We start from the raw sequence: 18,912 nt of genomic DNA, 5'->3' as shown, positions 1-18,912 counted from the left end.
TATGATGTTTGCAGATGACATTGTGATCTGTAGTGAGAGTAGGGAACAGGTGGAGGAGAACCTGGAGAGGTGGAGATATGCTCTAGAGAGAAGAGGAATGAAGGTCAGCAGGACTAAGACAGAATATATGTGTGTGAATGAGAGGGAGGATAGAGGAATGGTGAGGATGCAGGGAGTAGAGGTGGCGAAGGTGAATGAGTTTAAGTACTTGGGATCAACAGTTCAGAGTAATGGTGAGTGTGGAAGAGAGGTGAAGAAGAGAGTACAGGCAGGATGGAGTGGGTGGAGAAGAGTGTCAGGAGTGATTTGTGACAGACGAGTACCAGTAAGAGTGAAAGGGAAGGTCTACAAGTGGGTAGTGAGACCAGCTATGTTATATGGGTTGGAGACAGTGGCATTGACAAAAAGGCAGGAGTCAGAGCTTGACATGGCAGAGTTGAAGATGTTAAGATTTGCACTGGGTGTGACGAGGATGGACAGGATTAGGAATAAGTATATTAGAGGGTCAGCCCAGGTTGGAAGGTTTGGAGACAAAGCCAGAGAGGCAAGAATACGTTGGTTTGGACATGTGCTGAGGAGGGATGCAGAGTATATTGGGAAAAAGATTCTAAGGATGAAGCTGCCAGGTAACAGGAAAAGAGGAAGGCCTAAGATATGGATGTGGTGAGAGAGGACATGCAGGTGGTTGGTGTGACAGAGAAAGATGCAGAGGACAGGAAGAAATGGAAACAGTTGATCTGCTGTGGCGACCCCTAATGGGAGCAGCCGAAAGAAGAAGAAAAAGATTATACTGAAAAACATACAGGACACCAAGACTGACTATATTGCAACAGAAATACATAGAAAAACAAAGAAAAGACAAACCATATCATTCTAAACCAACTTAAGCAGGGAAGCAAGCCCACATGCACCTCCCATGTGGGGGGCTGTGCCCCCACACCCCCTGCTACTTAAATAGATCAACTCCAAGATCGCACTTCACTACACTGAGTTATGTTGTAGTATAGTACATTAAAAGGGAACATGACTAAGGCTACAACAGGCAGTCATAAAGCACGTAATGGTATGTTTGCCATTTTCTTCTGTGAAGTGCGATCTAGTTGCGATATAGTTGGTTTAGACTGATGTGGTTTGTCTTTTCTTTGTTTCTGTATGTATTTCTGCTGCAGTATAGTCAGTCTTGGTGTCCTGTATGTTTTTCAGTATTATGAGATTCAGTATTATGAGTTTTCAGTATTTTGACCTTTCGAGATTTTGAGTTCAGGATTTTGATCTTTCAAGATTTTGAAGTGAACCCATATATATATATCTATATATATATCTATATATATAATATATATATATCTATATATCTATATATCTATATATATAATATATATATATCTATATATCTATATATCTATATATATAATATATATATATCTATATAAAATAGATAAAGCATTCCTTTTGTTTTGCAGTCATACTTTCCTGTACAGGGAATAATACCTGGTTAGCCAAATACCTTCATTAATAAATTTACATTGTTTGCACCTCCCGCAGTTATGCAAGCATTAGTGTAAGTATTTAAAGATTGTTGGATATCCAAGGTCACATCAAGCAGTGTTCATGGACCACACACACACACACTATTCTATAGAAGTGACAATAAGCATAAGATGCATAGATACACATAGACACATTTACGCCATTTCCCTGTAACCATACACACACATTAATGTACAGTCAGACACTCCTGTATACAAATCCACTCCCACCCTTTCCTTGTAACCACACACACATGCACACACAGTTACACATTCCTGTACATAAATACACTACTCCATGCTAATCAGATAGGAAGATTCTTACACCCTACCAACTTACAGTGGTATAGTTATTGTGTGCTGTGAGAGTTACATTAATTGTAGTAAATGTTATGAAGATATATGTTTCTGGAGGCATAGGGTAACACTGAATTTGTACAGGGCACTTTGTAACTGATGAATGAGAAGTAATTTGTTTAATGTTTTAATTTGTCTACCTGTACATAAAGTACCTGTGATTCACTAACATAGATGTCAAAGTTTCCTTGACTGACGCACTTACTAAATTTTTGCATCTTCTTGTTGATCTTTGTTCTAGATGCTGATCGACAGGAGGCAATAAACCTGTTTTTGCAAGTATTTCATCCTTCTGATGCCAATAACCCACTCTGGGAACTTGCTTCAGATTATTGTTTGCATCATAAGGACACTGCAGTGCTTCAACATTCAAAGAGAAGGTATGTTGTATATTTGTTATTTTTTGTGTATGTTCTCATTCTGGTTCATTTTTTTTTTAAATGTTTTAACACTTTCTTGAAGATAGCAGAGAACACAATTTGCAGCATTATTTGGGTACTTTGATAAAAGAAACAGGTTGTTTGACTTCAGCATCCAGATGGGTTCACAATTTTTGATGACAGTATTTCTCTGTTATGAGCCTGTGTTATCAAGGGAACCTTTAGTTCTGAAGGTAGGAATGATGAAGTCTGGTCAGCTGTTGTTCTCAGTTGTAGTACACTGGAAATACGCTTTACCATTTGGTTTCATATGTGTTCACAGACAGACTGCACTGCTCAAGGTCCACAGAACTAGACATTGAGTATTTCATAACGTACCAGCAGTGTATATCAAAACTGTCATATGACAAACTGTAAAACAACAAACAAAAAAGCTGAGTATGTTGTTTCACAGCCTAGTATCCTCACTTAAGAACTTAAACTAATAGATTGATGTAGTACACAAAGTACAGATCACGTTATGCGCAATGCTTGTGAGTTGATTTTGATAAACTGCACTGAGAAATGAGAAGTTTGAGATACTCTGCATTCCTTTACTATTATTCCTTACCACCTTGCATTGTCCTATTTTTTTAATTGTAAGAAAGTGTACTTGTTCCCTAGGATATACAGATTATGATGAATGAGTCTTCTGGCCTAAAATACCAAATTCCATGAATCTCTTTCATTGTCCTTATATATAATAAAAGTTCATCCATAGTTCTCTTTGTGCTCTCCACACTGAGTTACAGAAAATGCTAGTAGGTGTTGCTTGAGCCAGATCCACTGGTGTAGAGGGCTAAAACCCCAACTACAATTCAGTCAGCCCAAGTTCAGTTAGCACAGGGGAGGAGAGGATTGATAAGATCTAGCCTGCTTAGCTTTCTTCAGGTGAGAGATGGAAGAGTATGCTGTGAGCGCACTATTCATGGTTGAAGCCCCAGTATTGATTGAGTTCAAGGGAGACAGGGCAAATTGATCACATTGCATTTGGAGATGTGGACATATATTGCAATGGTCATTGAACATCAACTCCTGGACATATGATAGCTTACAGAGGATAGTTAGGGCCATTACTCATGCAGCCCTTTTGACTGTAGCTGTAGCTGCTGCTTGGCTTGTGCAGTGCTTCCCATGACCACTCACCTCACCAGCATTGTGGAATGCTGGTGACCCTGACCAGAAGAGTTACAAGATGGTTGCAGGATTTTGCATGGATTGAAGATGGGTGAAGATTCATGAGGGTAGCCATGCTGCCAGAAAAGTTCAGATGAACCCATAATGTGCATGATCCCTTAATGAGTCCTTTCACTTCCTTATCAACTGCATTACCTGCATAACTACACCACAAAAAACTCCTGGTGTAACAGAGAGTACACATCTGGGGCAGGACTGTACTCACCTCCACAGCAAACTATCAGTTGACTTGTAACCGACTGTTTGCTCTTATCAGTAAAAAAAATGTAGAATCAAAAAGTAAGAAAAAAGAAAAGCCACTGTAAGGGCTAATCAGTTTTATAGGATAATGTGTTGGGAGGGCTAAATAGTAACTGGAGGCCACAAGGTAGCAGGAATTTGAGCACTTGCTTTTTCAAGCAAATGGTAGTGAGCAACTATGTCACAAGAATATATCATTCTAGCCCTTATAGTAGATCCTGTGTGGCTGAGCCATGTATGACAATAAGGTATCTAAATAAAGCTGGTGTTGGAATGCAGAGAAGTCCTGGAAGATATCAAAAGAAAAATGGAATGCAGGAAAAAGTGGGAGAAAAGACAGACCAGGCTAAGAAGGAGTAGTGGTTGGCTAACAAAGAAGCCAAAAGAGCAGTTGCTGTACCAAAGAACAAGGCATCAAAGGCACTCCCCCCACTTCTAGAAAGCGAATCAGCAGATGGCACAAATAAACTGTATTGGGTTGCAAGGCAAAGAAGAAAGAAAAAGAAGATAGTCATCAGATACCATTCATAAAGGATGCCAGCAACAATTTACTGACAATTCCAGTGGACATCAAAGGCAGATGAAAGGAGTACTTTCAGCAGCATCTGTGTGAAGAAAACCCCTCAGAATCTGTACTGCCCCATTCACTGCCTAAGATGAAAGATGTTGAAGGGTCCACACTGGAAGTAAGAACAGCACTAAGGAAAATAAAGTTGGAAAAAGCATTAAGCTGAGGTTAGGTCATGCAGGTATTGTCAAGATGTTGGCTGAGTTAAGGAAGAAATCGTTCCTGAGGGTAGTCAAAGTTGTATGGAGAGAGAGGCTTATCTTCGATAACTGGAGAATAAACATTTTACTGCCAATGTACAAGAACAAAGGGGACATTCACAACTGTGGACAATATGGAGTTATCAAACTCCTGTCACCTCATGAAAGAGATGCAACTATTTAGCCAAACTGGAGGCTGAGCTCTCTCATCTCAAAACTGGTGTAACCAGTCAGGAGAAGGTAACCTCACACAACACAATTCCAGTATCACATAGTCCCACCACATCAGCGAACCAAACACATAAATACACAAAAACATACTCGGAGGCTCTAAATAAAAATCTACCTAAGCAACAGAGACCTCCAAAGCAGATATCCAAGCAAACGCTACCTCAAAACAAAGCACACACAACACATAACCCACAAAGTCAGTGTGCCAAGCAGCCACAGCCCTTAAGGCTGAATAACACACCTGATACTCTTGTTATAAGTGACTCTATTGTCAGACACGCTGACGTCCCGCTCACCAGGCTGAATAAAGAGAAGGTCACGGTGAGCTGCCTGTCGGGTGCTAGGATCCGACACATAACTCAAGCACTCAGGTCACTCCAAAGCAAATACAAATATGACTCAGTCATTGTACATGCTGGTGTGAATGACCTGAGACGTACCTCCCTGGACTACATGAAAAGAGACATAGAGGAGTTCTCTGATCATGTAGCCCAGGCTGGTATGACCCTGACCTTGAGCAGAATCTTACCCTCACCTAGAATGATGCCACAGTACAAAGACAAAATGATCGACTTTAACAATTGGCTAAAATTTTGGTGTCATTCAAAGGGGATCCAGTGTCTGGCAGCCTGGGATGACATGCTCGACAAGCCACGTTGCTTCGCTAGGGATGGCTTGCATCTGTCACCACTGGGCTTTCGGATATTGGCAAAGGCTCTTGCCACCCCCATAGTGCCTTTTTTAGGCAAGGCTCAAAAGTCAAACCCACCCCCATAGACAGCACAAGGAACAAGAAACTAAGGGTAATGCTGCTAAACGCCAGAAGTCTTAACCTCAAGATGCACGCACTCAAAGCTCTCCTCAGTATGGAGAACATCGATATCTGTGGAGTGACAGAAACCTGGTTCAAGGCTCCAGAGAGCACCCCAGCACTACCAGGCTATACCTCAGATCATGCTTTTCGCCCCAAAACCCGGACCGAACCACAAAAGGAGGGGGAGTTTCCATATTTATCAAGGATATCCACACCTCCAGGTTAGTGGCATTGCACGAAGTATCGGAGACCATCCATGTGCAACTAACAGTGGGCAAGACTGCTTTTCAGTTTATAGCATCCTACAGACCACCCTTTCAAAGTCAGGAATCCCATTCGGCTTTCCTAAAAACATTGGAGAACATGAAGATCTCTCCGAACATCATTATATTGGGTGACTTCAACTACCCAAACATTGACTGGGAGCACTACTCAAGCCCCCCAGCACCTTAACCCAAAGATTCCTGGAAATTATAAACTCAAATGCTATGGAACAACTAGTCACCACTCCCACAAGCGGGGACAACATACTAGACCTGATCATTACCAACATGGGGACTCTATGCTCCACACCAGAAGTATATCCCTCATTGGTAAGATCAGACCATAAATTAATTTCACTGGATGTCCACATCCCGACCCCACCCCCAGCCCAGAAAACAACAGTGAAAAACTTCTCAAAAGCGAACTTCTCACTTCTCAAAACCGAAGTGGAATCCTTCAAGGCCCCAGGGCCAGTGGAAACTACAGCCCAAACTGCAGAATCCTATATAAATGCATTCTACGGACATCTCCAGGAATGCATGGATCATGCTATCCCTAACAAAACCAAGACCCAATCATCCAAATGCAGGCGTCCAGTCTGGTGGACCCCTGCCATAAATAAACTGTACAACAGAAGGAGGAAGCTTCTACATGATAGAGCAAAATCCCTAATAGGGAAGGCATCTCTGATCAGTACTAGCAAAAAATTACGATCCCTCATAAAATCCTCCAAGGCCAGCTTCGAGAGAAAAATTGCACAGGACACCAAAGACAATCATAAGGCTTTTTTCAGTTATGTTAGAAACTTGGGATGCAACTCCCAGACTTGTTCTGAGTTGATTCTAAATGACAAAAAATACACTGAACCCACAGACATCGCCAATATCCTGGCAGACAGGTTCAGTGCAAACTTCTCCACCCCCTCCCCCCCAAAAGAGCAAGTATCTATCCCGGCAGAGGGCTGTCTCCCAAACATCTCAGATGCTCAGGTGAAGGCTGCCCTCTCCAAAGCAAAAAACACTGCTTCCATGGGACCAGATGGCGTCCCAGGTGGCGTCCTACATGAACTACAAGAGGAACTAATCCCTCAAATAAAACAGCTATACAATCTCAGCCTCACTACAGGATATGTGCCCACAGAATGGCGTACAGCACCCTTGGTCCCACTCCACAAAGGTGGAGCCTCTACGGACCCTGGAAACTATCGCCCCATAAGCCTGACTAGCTTAGTCTGCAAGGCTATGGAGAGGATCATCATGGAGCTCATAAACAAAGACATTGGGGACCTACAGACACTAGATCCTACCCAGTTCGGCTTTGTCAAGGGCAGATCCTGCCTTTTGAACCTGGTTGACTTCTTTGAAACAGTCACCAAAGCCATAGATGAAGAGAAGGTAGTCCACACAGCCTATCTGGACCTTGCAAAGGCATTTGACACAATACCCCACTCGGGCATCATAGATAAGCTATCCAGCTTAAATATAAACCCCTATGTCACAAGATGGGTCGCAAACTGGCTCAAAGACAGAACCCACAGAGTGAGAGTTGCTGGAGCCATGTCAGACTCGAAACCAGTCACAAGTGGCATCCCACAGGGTCCTGTCCTGGGACCACTCTTGTTCGGTATATACTTTTCCGAGGTACAGGCAAACGTGGGAGGACTATGGCTCACCAAGTTTGCAGACGACTGCAAACTGGGCGCCATAATCAATCTCCAGCTGACAAAAACATCCTTCAAAAAGGTCTCACAGAGACAGATAACTGGTGCCAGCACCATGGTTTAAAGCTAAATGCCAAAAAATGTATAGTCATACCCTTTGGCAAAAACAATGTGCCCACAAATTACCACATAGGCGGAAACCCATTAAGTACAGAGAAAGTTTTTAGGGACCTGGGGACCCAAGTTGATAGCAATCTCTCCTTTGAAAACCACATTGCCAAAGTGGTTAGAAAGACCTTCTACATAGCCCACCTCATCACGAAGGGTTTCACATCTAGATCAAGAGAGGTAATCGTGCCCCTTTATTCATCCCTCATCAGGCCCATCATAGAATACAATGCCCCTTTTGGGATGTACCTTACCTGACACCTGCAGCAATTAGAAAGACCCCAAAAGTATCTCACCAAGAGGATCAAGGGTCTCAAACAGATGCCATATGCTGCTCGGTTAAAAAAGCTCCAGCTCTACTCAGTTGCATACCGCCTACTTCGAGGCGATCTATGCCTGACATACAAAGCTATGTCAAATCCAGAATTAATGGACATGCTCCACCTCAGTAAATCTAAATCCCTTAGAGCCACACGCCGAGGGACTTGAACCTCAGCACAGAAATAAATAGAACTTGCTGGAGGGACAGGTTCATAACCCAGAGGCTCCCTTCGCTCTGGAATAGAATTCCAGTTCATGTGAGGCAGAGCACCTCACTGAATCTCTTCAAGAAGAATCTCGATAAGTGGATGGGGATCATAGGTTTGTCCCAGGGATTACTCCCGTGTCACTATTAGACAGAGGCGCAGTAAACTAAACCTTAAAAAGGGCACAGTATACTCAAATCAAGGGGTGGCGTAAGCCATACAGAATCGGGCTAGGCTTATAATTGCCCCAGGGCAGATAGCCTAGTATGAACCTATGAAAGTACTGAAGAGGGTGACTGATAAATACACAAAGATTAGTGCTGTCAAAAACAAACCACCTTAGTACCACCTTTTTAATAACTACATTTGTATCCCCTGATATTAACCTGACATAGCTCATCAGCATGGTTCCTTATAGCTAACTTCACTGTAGTTGTATCTTTTTCAATCCCTGTTTTCATACCTTCCCAACCATCCCGAATTACTTGGTTTTTACCAAGTTTTGGGGTCCAAATAATGGGGTGCCACGATTCTCGAGTGGCACCCCTTCATTTCCGAGTTTTATTTTATTTTTTTCTGCTTTTTGAGCTGACGTCATCACGTATGTGATGTCAGCTCAGTCAGCCAGCGTGTCGGAATTGAGCTTGCATTCCTGCTGTTCAAATGGAGAGCAGGGAAACATTTATCATTTGGTTTGGCTGCACTTAAGTTAACAGAATTCTGCTTGCGATGTACGGAGCTTGCATTCCACCGTTAAACTGCTGCATTATCTTTGGTTGCCCCTGTTAGAGCCATAAAACTGCTGCATTATCTTTGGTTGCCTCTTTATTTTGTGTGAAATATGGAGCTTGCATTCCAGCTGGGTGAACAGAATGCTACTTGTGATATATGGACATTCTGCCGGTATTGAAGAGAGCCGTTAAACTGCTGCATTGGTTGCGAGCCGTTATTGAACAGAGAGGACTCGACTCACGGCTGCATTGATTCTGCTGCAAAGGAAGGGTAGGATTCTTAGTGTTTTCAGGCTGGGAGAAACATTATCTTTGGTTGCGAGCCGTTATTGAACAGAAGACTCACTGCTGCATGCGTCTAAAATGTATTAAAGCAGTGGCGAACCTTCTGATATTTTCTTTTTTTGTGCCGTGTTTAGCAATGGTAAGATAAGTAGTTTTTCATTTTGCACGGTTGTTTATTTGTGAATGGAAAGTTACTGCAGCTCCAGGATAAAGTTCAACAGGTGCAGATGTCGTGATGGCAGTATGATTACCGGAGGGACTGTTGTGGAGTGTTGACCTTTATTTTTGTTACTTTGCTGAAAATATCGAAGTAATAGGAGCTTTATCAGTTACTTGTTGCATTTCGGACTGCGGGGTGTCAGTAGCACCTGCCTACATTCTTGTGATACTGGTCTTTCTATCCGTGTACACTGCAACCTGAACTACTTTGATCCTTCCCTCTGTCAGGCAGTGGTCGCTGAATGGGATTCAGTTAGTATGTGGAGAATGCCATTCACAAGCACCATAGCGGCTGTGTTTGGGGCAGATGGGTACTTTGTTTTGGTTAAATACTGAAAGCTAGTGCTTTCTAAAACACTGAGTGCTAACTTTGGTTTCTTCTTTGGCTTTGTGTGCTGCACCCCCCCCCCCCCCCATGTTGTGGGTATGCTGTCCTGCTTTAAAAAAACAGAGGGTATAATCTCTGTCTACATGAGAGGTGGTCATAGTAAATGCTATGGTATTAAGAATATCCTTTACCTACTCGAGATGCTTCTGTAACCACGGATTTAGCACAGAGGCTCCATTTCATTGCAACAGTGAATGCATATTGACAGATTTTTGGATTCAGTTTAATAATAAATTCAGTATGAACCTCCGTGTGGGCCAGCACTCCTTTTATCTGCCTGGCTTGGGATAACATGGAATTAGCAGTTATCTAGTGACCTGTCAGATAATGCACGTACTACCTATAGTACTGTGACTTTCAAACTGTTTAATAGCAATCTGTGAATTCCAGTTGCACTTTTTATTTACTAGAGAACTGCAAATTGGGAATTACTGTAGTATTTTTAGTTTCCTCGGCATTGTTATGCACCTTTGACTATATTTTTTGTTTAATTATACAGGTGATGATTTTTATAACCAAATGTGCATTTACAAATAAGTTTTTTGTTTATGCTAACATTGTTTATTTTTCAGCATTCTGCTTAGCAACTAAGAGAGATGGTAGTGATGAGAGAGGAAAATATAGTCAAGGGGTCCACCACTTCAGTATTCCTTTAAGAAAGGCAGATACTTCTGTTAATCTTTAGTGTAAAAATGTGGGGTTCATGTAAGATATGTGGTGCTGGTGGTTTGTACTGAAGAATAGCCAGCATGAGGTGGAGGTTGACTTAGCGTAGTGGGTAGAGCTCCAGCTTTGCATGCAATAGGTGCATGGTTTGAATACCAAGACAGGCAAATCATTACAAACACCTACCCTATACAGATAGGCTAAAAGCCCTGTCCCTCTAGTCAGTTTCGTACAAACTCCTTAGAGGTGACTTCTGTCTGGCATACAAAGCAATCTTAGACCCCACCTTGATGGGACTGCTGCATATCCGCAAGTCAAGCTCCACTTGAGCAACCTGTACACATGACCTCAACCTGGTCTGTGATATCAATAGGACTTGTTGGCGGGACAAATTTGTGTCCCAGTGTGTGTATCATGTGTTGAAGTAGACTTTGGTGATGGAAATGTTCTGAATTGGGCAGTTTTGTCATTATTGGTTCATGCATTTTGTTTCATTGCTTACTGGAAAAATGTTCAAACAATAAATTTTAAAATGCTCTCTAACTTAAGTCTAACCAGTGTGCTGTATTATACAAGGAATATAATTTAATAAAGTCAGGAAGGTGTATCAAAGAATGCATGTATGTTTCTTGTTTTGTGTGCAAGCCGGGGGCATATGATTTGAAAACTGCCCAAAGGTAATCTTTATCCACCACTTGCCAGATGCATTTTCTTTGGATTTGGTGTCGGTTTCAATGCTGTTTCAATGAATGTGAGTTTCAAGGGCAGAGAAGTTTTAATAGTATATTTTCATTGTGAGACAGTGTTGCTTTGTTTAGCAGATATATATTAGTGTTTGTGTGCATTGTGGTACGAAATGTAAAAATTAAATCAAAATAATCATTGCAGAAGTAAAGCAGTATGCACACATTAGTGTTTATGGTAAATTGGGTGAAATAGCCAGGTAATGGGACATTGGAGTGGCTGCAAGGGGACTCTGGTGCCATATTTTGGTTGTCTGTTCTTCAGTTTGCTTTTGAAAGTTGGTATCCCACAATTCCATTGGAGTGGGCGGGGTTACTTAATTATGTATGCACATTTTATGTTAATCAGCATACAGATTTGTACCTATTTTTCATGGGTCTTGACCAGATTTTTGATGTTTCCAGGTTGAGAGGTATGCCTGTTTTATTCCAGCTTTCTTTTACTGTAAAATCTTTGCAGTCTTTTTCATTACAGTATAAAAAATGTATTATACTAGCAGAAAGATATTCAGTACCTTCACTGGACAAGCTTCAGTGTATGGATAAGACAAACAGATGTTAACTTTTGCAGGTGAGCTAAAAACTAAAAGAGGGACTTACAGCTTTTCTAATTTCTCAGTTTAAGGTGAGGTTTTTCTGTTTGAGTTAGAGACACTGTCCTTCTCTTTGGCAACTGGGTAAGATTTCTTTCCTTATGGAAACTTTTTTTTTAGTGGGAAGCTTTTTTTTCAGTAAATACTTAGGCATTCCTTCTTCCCATGACAAGAATTGTAGTGAGATTACAAGATTCCTATATCCGAAGTGATAATTCAGACAGAGGTGATTGTAAAAATCAGGATTAACTGTTATAATATTTACAACCACAAAATACAGCAAAATCCACAACCAATGTTGCTGTGTCTTTCGGCTTTTCCCGGTTAGGGGTCGCCACAGCAGAACTGCAGTCCGCTAATGATTGGCAGTAGATTTGTACGTGCCGAGTTGCCATATCTGACGCACAACCTTCAACGAAGGTACGCCCATTCACGCATGTCTCCACACAGAAGACGCTTTAGCTGAGAATCGAACAGGACAACGTCTTACTGTGAGGCGACAGCGCTACCGTAGCACCACCACCGCAGTATAAAATCCACAACCAATATTTAATTAAAATATATATATATATATATATATATATATATATATATATATATATATATATATAAAATAATCTGTTGCATAAAACAGTTTATTAAGTAATTAAAATACAAACACAAAACCTCCAGCTTAAATAACTCCAAAATCACTTGACTGGTGATGTAATTGCCTTGAGTGAGGAACTGGTTTAAAGGACAAGTCACATTTAAACTAGTAAAGGAAGTCAATTTCAACCTACTAATCCAAACATATTCCTTACACTCAGTTTTAGTAATTAAATCCCCTTTCCTTATATCCTGTCATATTACTTGTAGTGTAGAAAACTTAAAAAAAAAAAAACATGTGCATTACCAAACAGCAAAACATATTTAGCCAGAACATTATGAAGATCCAGTTTCTTAATATCATAAATATGTTGTGCCATCCTAACTTTAAATCTCCTATTTGGCTTTCCAACATAAAAAGCTGTACGTAGCATACATCTAGCAACACAGATCAAATTCATTGTTTCACAATTAGCCCTGTTATTATTGAGCTTTGCTACTTTTGATGTAAATCTGAGCCTGATGACTACCTGAATTATTACACTATTTAGCTTATCAGACAGTTATTTCTGTGTGTTATAGGGATATTAAAGGAAACATGCTCTCTTTTTTTCCTTCTTTTCTTTCTTTCTTTCTTTCTTTCTTTCTTTCTTTATTCTTGTTTAGTGTTAAGAAATGTAGGGACTGCATTGTAAAAAAGTGAAAAAAGCCTTAACAAAAACATGTTTAAGATAATGGGCTGTAATCTTGGATTATTGAGGTAAGGGACTGGTTGCAAAAGTACATAGATTGTGATACAAGTAAAACTGATATACTTTTTCTTACTTTTGCATTTGGATTAAGGCCTTTGTCTAGATCTAGCAACAAGTTTTAAGTGGAAACAAGTAAATAAAAGAATGCTGAATGCAATGAAACATTTTCTTTATCCAGCAAATCTTTACAGTGCAACATAAGAAGTTTGTACCTGAAAGCAACTGTATATCTAGTTTCTCATGTTTCTATGGAAGATCTGATAAAAAGGGCAATAAAAATAGAATACTTTTTTCTTTCATTGGCTAGGAGATGATGTTTGTTGAAAGCATTCGAGCTGTTTTTTACATCTGGGAGAGGAATAAAACGTAGACAAGAACTGGCGGCACTTAGGGTAAATAGCGCAGGCTGTACCATGCATCTTAGCAGGATAACCTTCATTACAAGTCAGAACAAACACAAATGCCAACCCTTTCTGGTAAAGAAGTCCCAGTAAAGTAAACCAAAACATTAATCCAGCAAGACAGAGGGACTCCAAAACAGTCAATTTCAGTAAAAAAAAAAATATTGTTGACAACAGAAGCGCTTTCACAGACTAAGCTGCTTCTTCAGGTAATGTCTATCAAATTAAAAAAAAACTCAGTTTAAATACCATATACTACCTCCCTTGATTAATCATGTGACATCAAGGCACTCAAATTATTTAAACAAACAAGTCTCATAAAAGCATATGCATAGTACCCAAGTACAAAAATCATAACACTTTCTTAAAAATGCATATGTAACAAAAAAAAAAAAAATATATATATATATATATATATATATATATATATATATATATATAAAACATACGGTTGTCAGTTCATCATAAGCTTACATCAGGGACAGTGATATCCACTCAATCTCCTTGTCTGCCTGCTTAATTAGTAACCTCAAGTAAGACAAACTGCAGTTTAGGTTAATCTTTTGCCATTCTATTAACAGCTCATCATCTGGCTATGTTTGTGCAGGCATCTTTAAAATACGAAGGCCCGTAGGGATTACTTCTTCCTTAACACATACCTCCAGATGGAATTTCTCATACTGTTTCTGCTTAAGTTTAAACAAAAGTCTTTCAAGATTATGTCATTTGTTTTTAAGTAGGACAATGTCTGTAGTAGAAGACTCAGTCTCATGTATATTACTTACATAGTCCATTAATAGGTTGATTTTATGCAGCACAGAATTCAAAAATCTCTCCTTGGCATTCACTTCTTTCAGCATCTTTTCAGGTGTAGAGTCCAGTTCCACAATATCATCACAGCCTTCAGCTTTTTACGTAGGCAAGACAGAATGCGTAGAGAAATAATAAAGGAACATCTGTATCATATTAGCAAAAGGAATAAATCTAATGCCCTTGCAAAACATGTCATTGCCAGTGGTACGGAGCATACTTTTAAGTTTTTGGTTATAGGGAGGGTGCATGTGACATTAAGAGGAGGTAACATCAGGAATACCGAGCAATTTGAGTCTAAGTGGATCATTAGACTGAGAGGTGATAGTGGGCATGGACTCAATGATGTGGTCCCTATAAAACCTAAGCTGAAATCTAGGTACCTAAGACATTGAATGTTTTTTGCCCTTGTATTATTGTATTTTTATGTTTTATATATGTATATATATATATATATATATATATATATATATATATATATATTTTTTTTTTTTGGTTATATATGCATTTTTATGACAGTATTATCATTTTGGTACTTAGGTGCTATGCATATGCTTTTGTGAGGCTGTTTAAATAATTTGAGTGATGTCACATGATTAATTTTGGGAGGTAGTATATGGTATTTAAACTGAGTTTTTTAGTTTGATAGACATTACCTGAAGAAGCAGTGTAGTCTGTGAAAGTGCTTGTGGTGTTGACAATAACAGTTTTTTATTGAAACTGCCCATTTTGGAGTCCCTCTGTCTTACTGGATTCATTATAAGTCAGTTCAAGCCTGTGAGTGTAGCTGCCAATCTGGGACAATTGTTCCTGTTAGGAGAGTTAAACTTCATTATTTGAAGATGTATCTAGTTTTGTGTGATTCTTTTAAGTTAATGGATTATGAGGGTATTCTGCAGGTTGCTTTTTTTTTTTTTTTTTTTTTTTTTTTTTTTTTTTTTTTTGAGTGTTTTCATTAAAACAAAACGTCTTGTGATAGTAACATGGGTTCAAATGGGTATGATAAGAAACAACTATATAAAAGATCAACATGCCAAACATTAGTGTATGCATGTAACACAAAAGCTGAAAGTAGACATTTAAAAAAGAAATCTGTTATGCATAACAGGTCAGAATAATAACTAATATAATGGCAACACTTTCCATATTATCGTTAAATGTGAATGGTCTCATAAGTATATACAAAAAAGGAGTTGTGAACTATATTAAGAAATGTAGGGTGTAAATAGCTATGCTACAAAAGACACATTTGGAAGGAAGTGTGCATGTGAATTTGATAAAGAAAGGATTTCGGGATGTTATTCAGCAGCATACCTGGGACAAAGGAAAAGGGAAGTATTTATATTAATTGCTAGAGGAGCTCCAGTAGTGATAGAGGAGGAAAAACGATAATAGTGGTGGATTTTTAGTAGTAAGGGGCTGTTAGCAACGGAGGAGGATTGTGCTGGCATATATTTATATTCCTCCTAAAACTGCTACACTAGAGCTTAAGAAAATTCTGGGAGAAATAATCAGCTTTCAGCAGAGACTTATTACTTATATGTGTGGACTGGAATTTGATTTGCAAAAGCAAGGCTGTATCGAGGGGCATGGAAGAGAAAACAAAAGAGGATACATTTTTGAAGAGATTTATGAACATATTTGGTATGGAAAATGTAAATTCAGTAGTAGATGCTCAAAGAAAATGTACATATTATTCCCCAAGGTACAAAAACTGGGCTAGGTTAGACAGAAATTATATCTCACAGGAATATGTACATCTAATTGAAAGTCTTGCTATGCATCTAATAACTATTTCAGATCATGCACTGATACTAACTAAAATAAAAATGCAGGGTAGTGGCATAAAAATGAAACACTGGTGCTTTCCCAATTGTCTGTTAAAAAGAATGGAATTTAAAGAATAGGTAGTGGAAAATATTCAGGAGTTATTAGGGAAGATAGAAATTTCTTCAAAAATATAGATAGCAAGTGGAATAAAATGAAAGTGGAGTTTAGAAATAGGGTAAAAATAAAGGAAAAAGATGTGGTTAAGAATAACAAGAATTATCTAGAGGGACTGATGAAGGTTAAAGTATTGCAGAATAAGGAGTATATCAAAGAACAAGAAGAGGTCCAATTGCAGAATGATAAAGAGAAAATAAGAGACTACGTGGATAGTATGATTGAGTTTGAAAGATTGTTTTAAATAGCTGATCTGAAGTAGTTAACTTCATTTGCTCAGCAACCTGCTACCTCCCTCTAACCCTCAGATCTCATTTGCCGCGGCTTCTCGAAGCATCTTAGAATAAGCTCCATAGCGTTGGGTTTGTGAGTTGTCTAGTTTTTAAGCTTTTCCTCTTAAATTCACCTTTCCGAGTGTGTGTGACATCCCTTCTCTTTAGCAAAGGTAGTTTATCTTAGTTATCTTTAGTGTAAATTTAAATCCACTCCCCCCTTCTGTCTGTGTGTGAAGGTGTGTGCGTGTGGTCCTAACCCGGTTAGTATGTCTGAGGCCCCTAAAGCTATTTTTTCAAAATGCTCCGAGTGTGGCCATAAGCTGTCCCCAGCAGATGGCCACACTCGGTACGTTATTTGCCTGGGTGTGGACCATCTCTCTTCAGGATGCACTATCTGTGCAGCCTTCAACCCAGGGCTTTGAGGGATAGGCAGACTAAGCTTGTCCTCGCGGGCCTTTTGCCCCCAGATTCAGCTTCGTCCTCCTCCCCCTCTGTGGCTGCGGCTGCCCCACCGACTGCTCCCCTGGCCGGGATTCAAACTCCCACTTTGGCTCAGGAGGAAAGGGAGGCAAGGAAAAAAGGCAGGAAGGATAAAGAGTGGGAGAGAGACAGGCATCATAGCCACAAGAGGCGGGCCGATTCAGCTCCCTCGGCCCTGCCATCTAAGCAGCTAGCCTCCCCTCTTAAGGTCTCTGGGTCTTCCCCCTCCAGGCTTCGATCCCCACGCTTCTCCCCGTAGCCGGAGGAGGAGACCCGATCATCTTCGAGGTCATCCAGACGGCCTTCCCGGCCAGCCTCGGAAGCCTCATCCAGGTCCACTAGAAGCTTATCAGACGCGGATATGGATCGGCTCATGCGTCGATTTCTTCAGGCCCAGTTGCAGATGGGAGTGCTCTAGCCTCCCCCCCTCCAGGGGGAGCTTGACCCCTTTTTTCGCCTCCATTGCTCCTTCTCTGACCCACTACTGGGGCTCGGAGCTGTCAGATCCAAGTAGCTTCGGAGCCGGGGTGGTTTCGGCGCCTACAGTGTTTCCTACTTCGGCTCCGACTATACCTTCGAGTTTATTTATTTTTTCATTTTTTTTATTTTTTCATTTTTTCATTTCTTCAACTTTGTTAGTAACATTTTTAGTTAGTCATTTTTAGTGGTTTTGTTACTGGTGACTTAGCACTGTCTTAATATGTGTACCTCTTAGTACATGAATTCAAATTATGAACATCAGCAGTGAGTATATTTACCATTACATAAGAGTCCATGAACATTTTATGTGGGCAATCTTGCCACTCTTATAGTTCATGGTTATCATTATATATACTCAAGGACTTTATTCATAAATGTCCATGATTAGGTTTATTATTTCTTAGATTTGAATATACCTATATAGTTAGTTATTTTACTAACATTAGTTATTTTTATTAACATCTGTTTATATGTGTGTATATATTAAACCATATTTATTTTGGTATAATTCTATATATTTCAAATACTTGTATTACTTGTATGTATTTGAACTAATGTAGAGCTCTGTGGGGTTATGTTGGTACGTTTTTAAAACAAGTCCGTTTTTAAAACAAGTCCTTTTTTAAATATTTGAATTAATCAATTTATGTTGTTAATTGTTTAATTGTTGCATTTGGTGATGTCATTTTGGCTATAAAACTACACCATTATCTTTTACATCTTGTCTGATGAAGTCTGCTTTTTGAGCAGACGAAAAGCACTTTACGTATTAAAGCTTTGTATCCTGTGGCGTTTGGTATCTTCATTCCTTGGCGAAAGTTGTACTGCTCTTGGTTCCTTTTTGGTTTTCTAAGTTTGTGTCTAAAGGATTAACAGTTTATACCTTCGAGTTTGTCAGATCCTTTTTCGGATCCGAGCTCTTGGGGCCGGGAGATGAGCATCAGATCCGGAGGGGATGGTGTGCCTTCAGCTCCGTTGAGGTCGGATCGCACCACTCTTTCGGACCCGATCGGGTCATCTTCGGTGCCGGATCCGAGGGGATTACTTTCGGATCCTGGCTACAGATCCACCCGCCATTCCCTCTCAGATGGGCCTATCTTTCATCATCCGGCCACAGGGACAGCCTGCGCCTACGTCCCAGATGGTTCCCATGGAGGAACAGGACATTGTTGGTGAGCCCTCCTCAGACAGCCCCCCTGAGGAGGTCCCTCACAAACGTAAGTGTAAAAGGAGGCACTTGGACTCACCCTAGTCCCTCACAGAAGACACGGACTTGGAGGAAGGGAAAGGTTCCCCCAGGTCACCCCCCGAAGATGTCTCCTTCGGAGACATTATGGAAATGCTTCGTATTAGAGGGGGGTTGTCAGCCTAAAAGCCTTCCTCGGA

The 18,912-nt window shown here is 40.2% G+C and overlaps 1 protein-coding gene across 4 annotated transcripts in view; it reads left to right on the top strand.

The window, feature by feature from the left end:
• FIG4 (FIG4 phosphoinositide 5-phosphatase) overlaps positions 1 to 18,912 on the top strand; it is a 3,828,182-nt gene that overhangs the window by 2,688,258 nt on the left and 1,121,012 nt on the right. For all 4 annotated transcript variants that reach the window (XM_044066775.1, XM_044066785.1, XM_044066766.1 and 1 more), the window contains exon 17: positions 2,125 to 2,263. In XM_044066775.1, coding sequence (XP_043922710.1) covers positions 2,125 to 2,263 — 139 coding nt within the window. The remainder of the gene's footprint in view (positions 1 to 2,124; positions 2,264 to 18,912) is intronic.

The sequence above is a fragment of the Protopterus annectens genome, chromosome 1.part0 (assembly GCF_019279795.1).
Source record: "Protopterus annectens isolate FY-2018-M chromosome 1.part0, PAN1.0, whole genome shotgun sequence".
Lineage (NCBI taxonomy): Eukaryota > Metazoa > Chordata > Ceratodontiformes > Protopteridae > Protopterus > Protopterus annectens.
The sequence above is the reverse complement of the archived record's forward strand: the minus strand, read 5'-3'. Positions and strand labels throughout refer to the sequence as shown.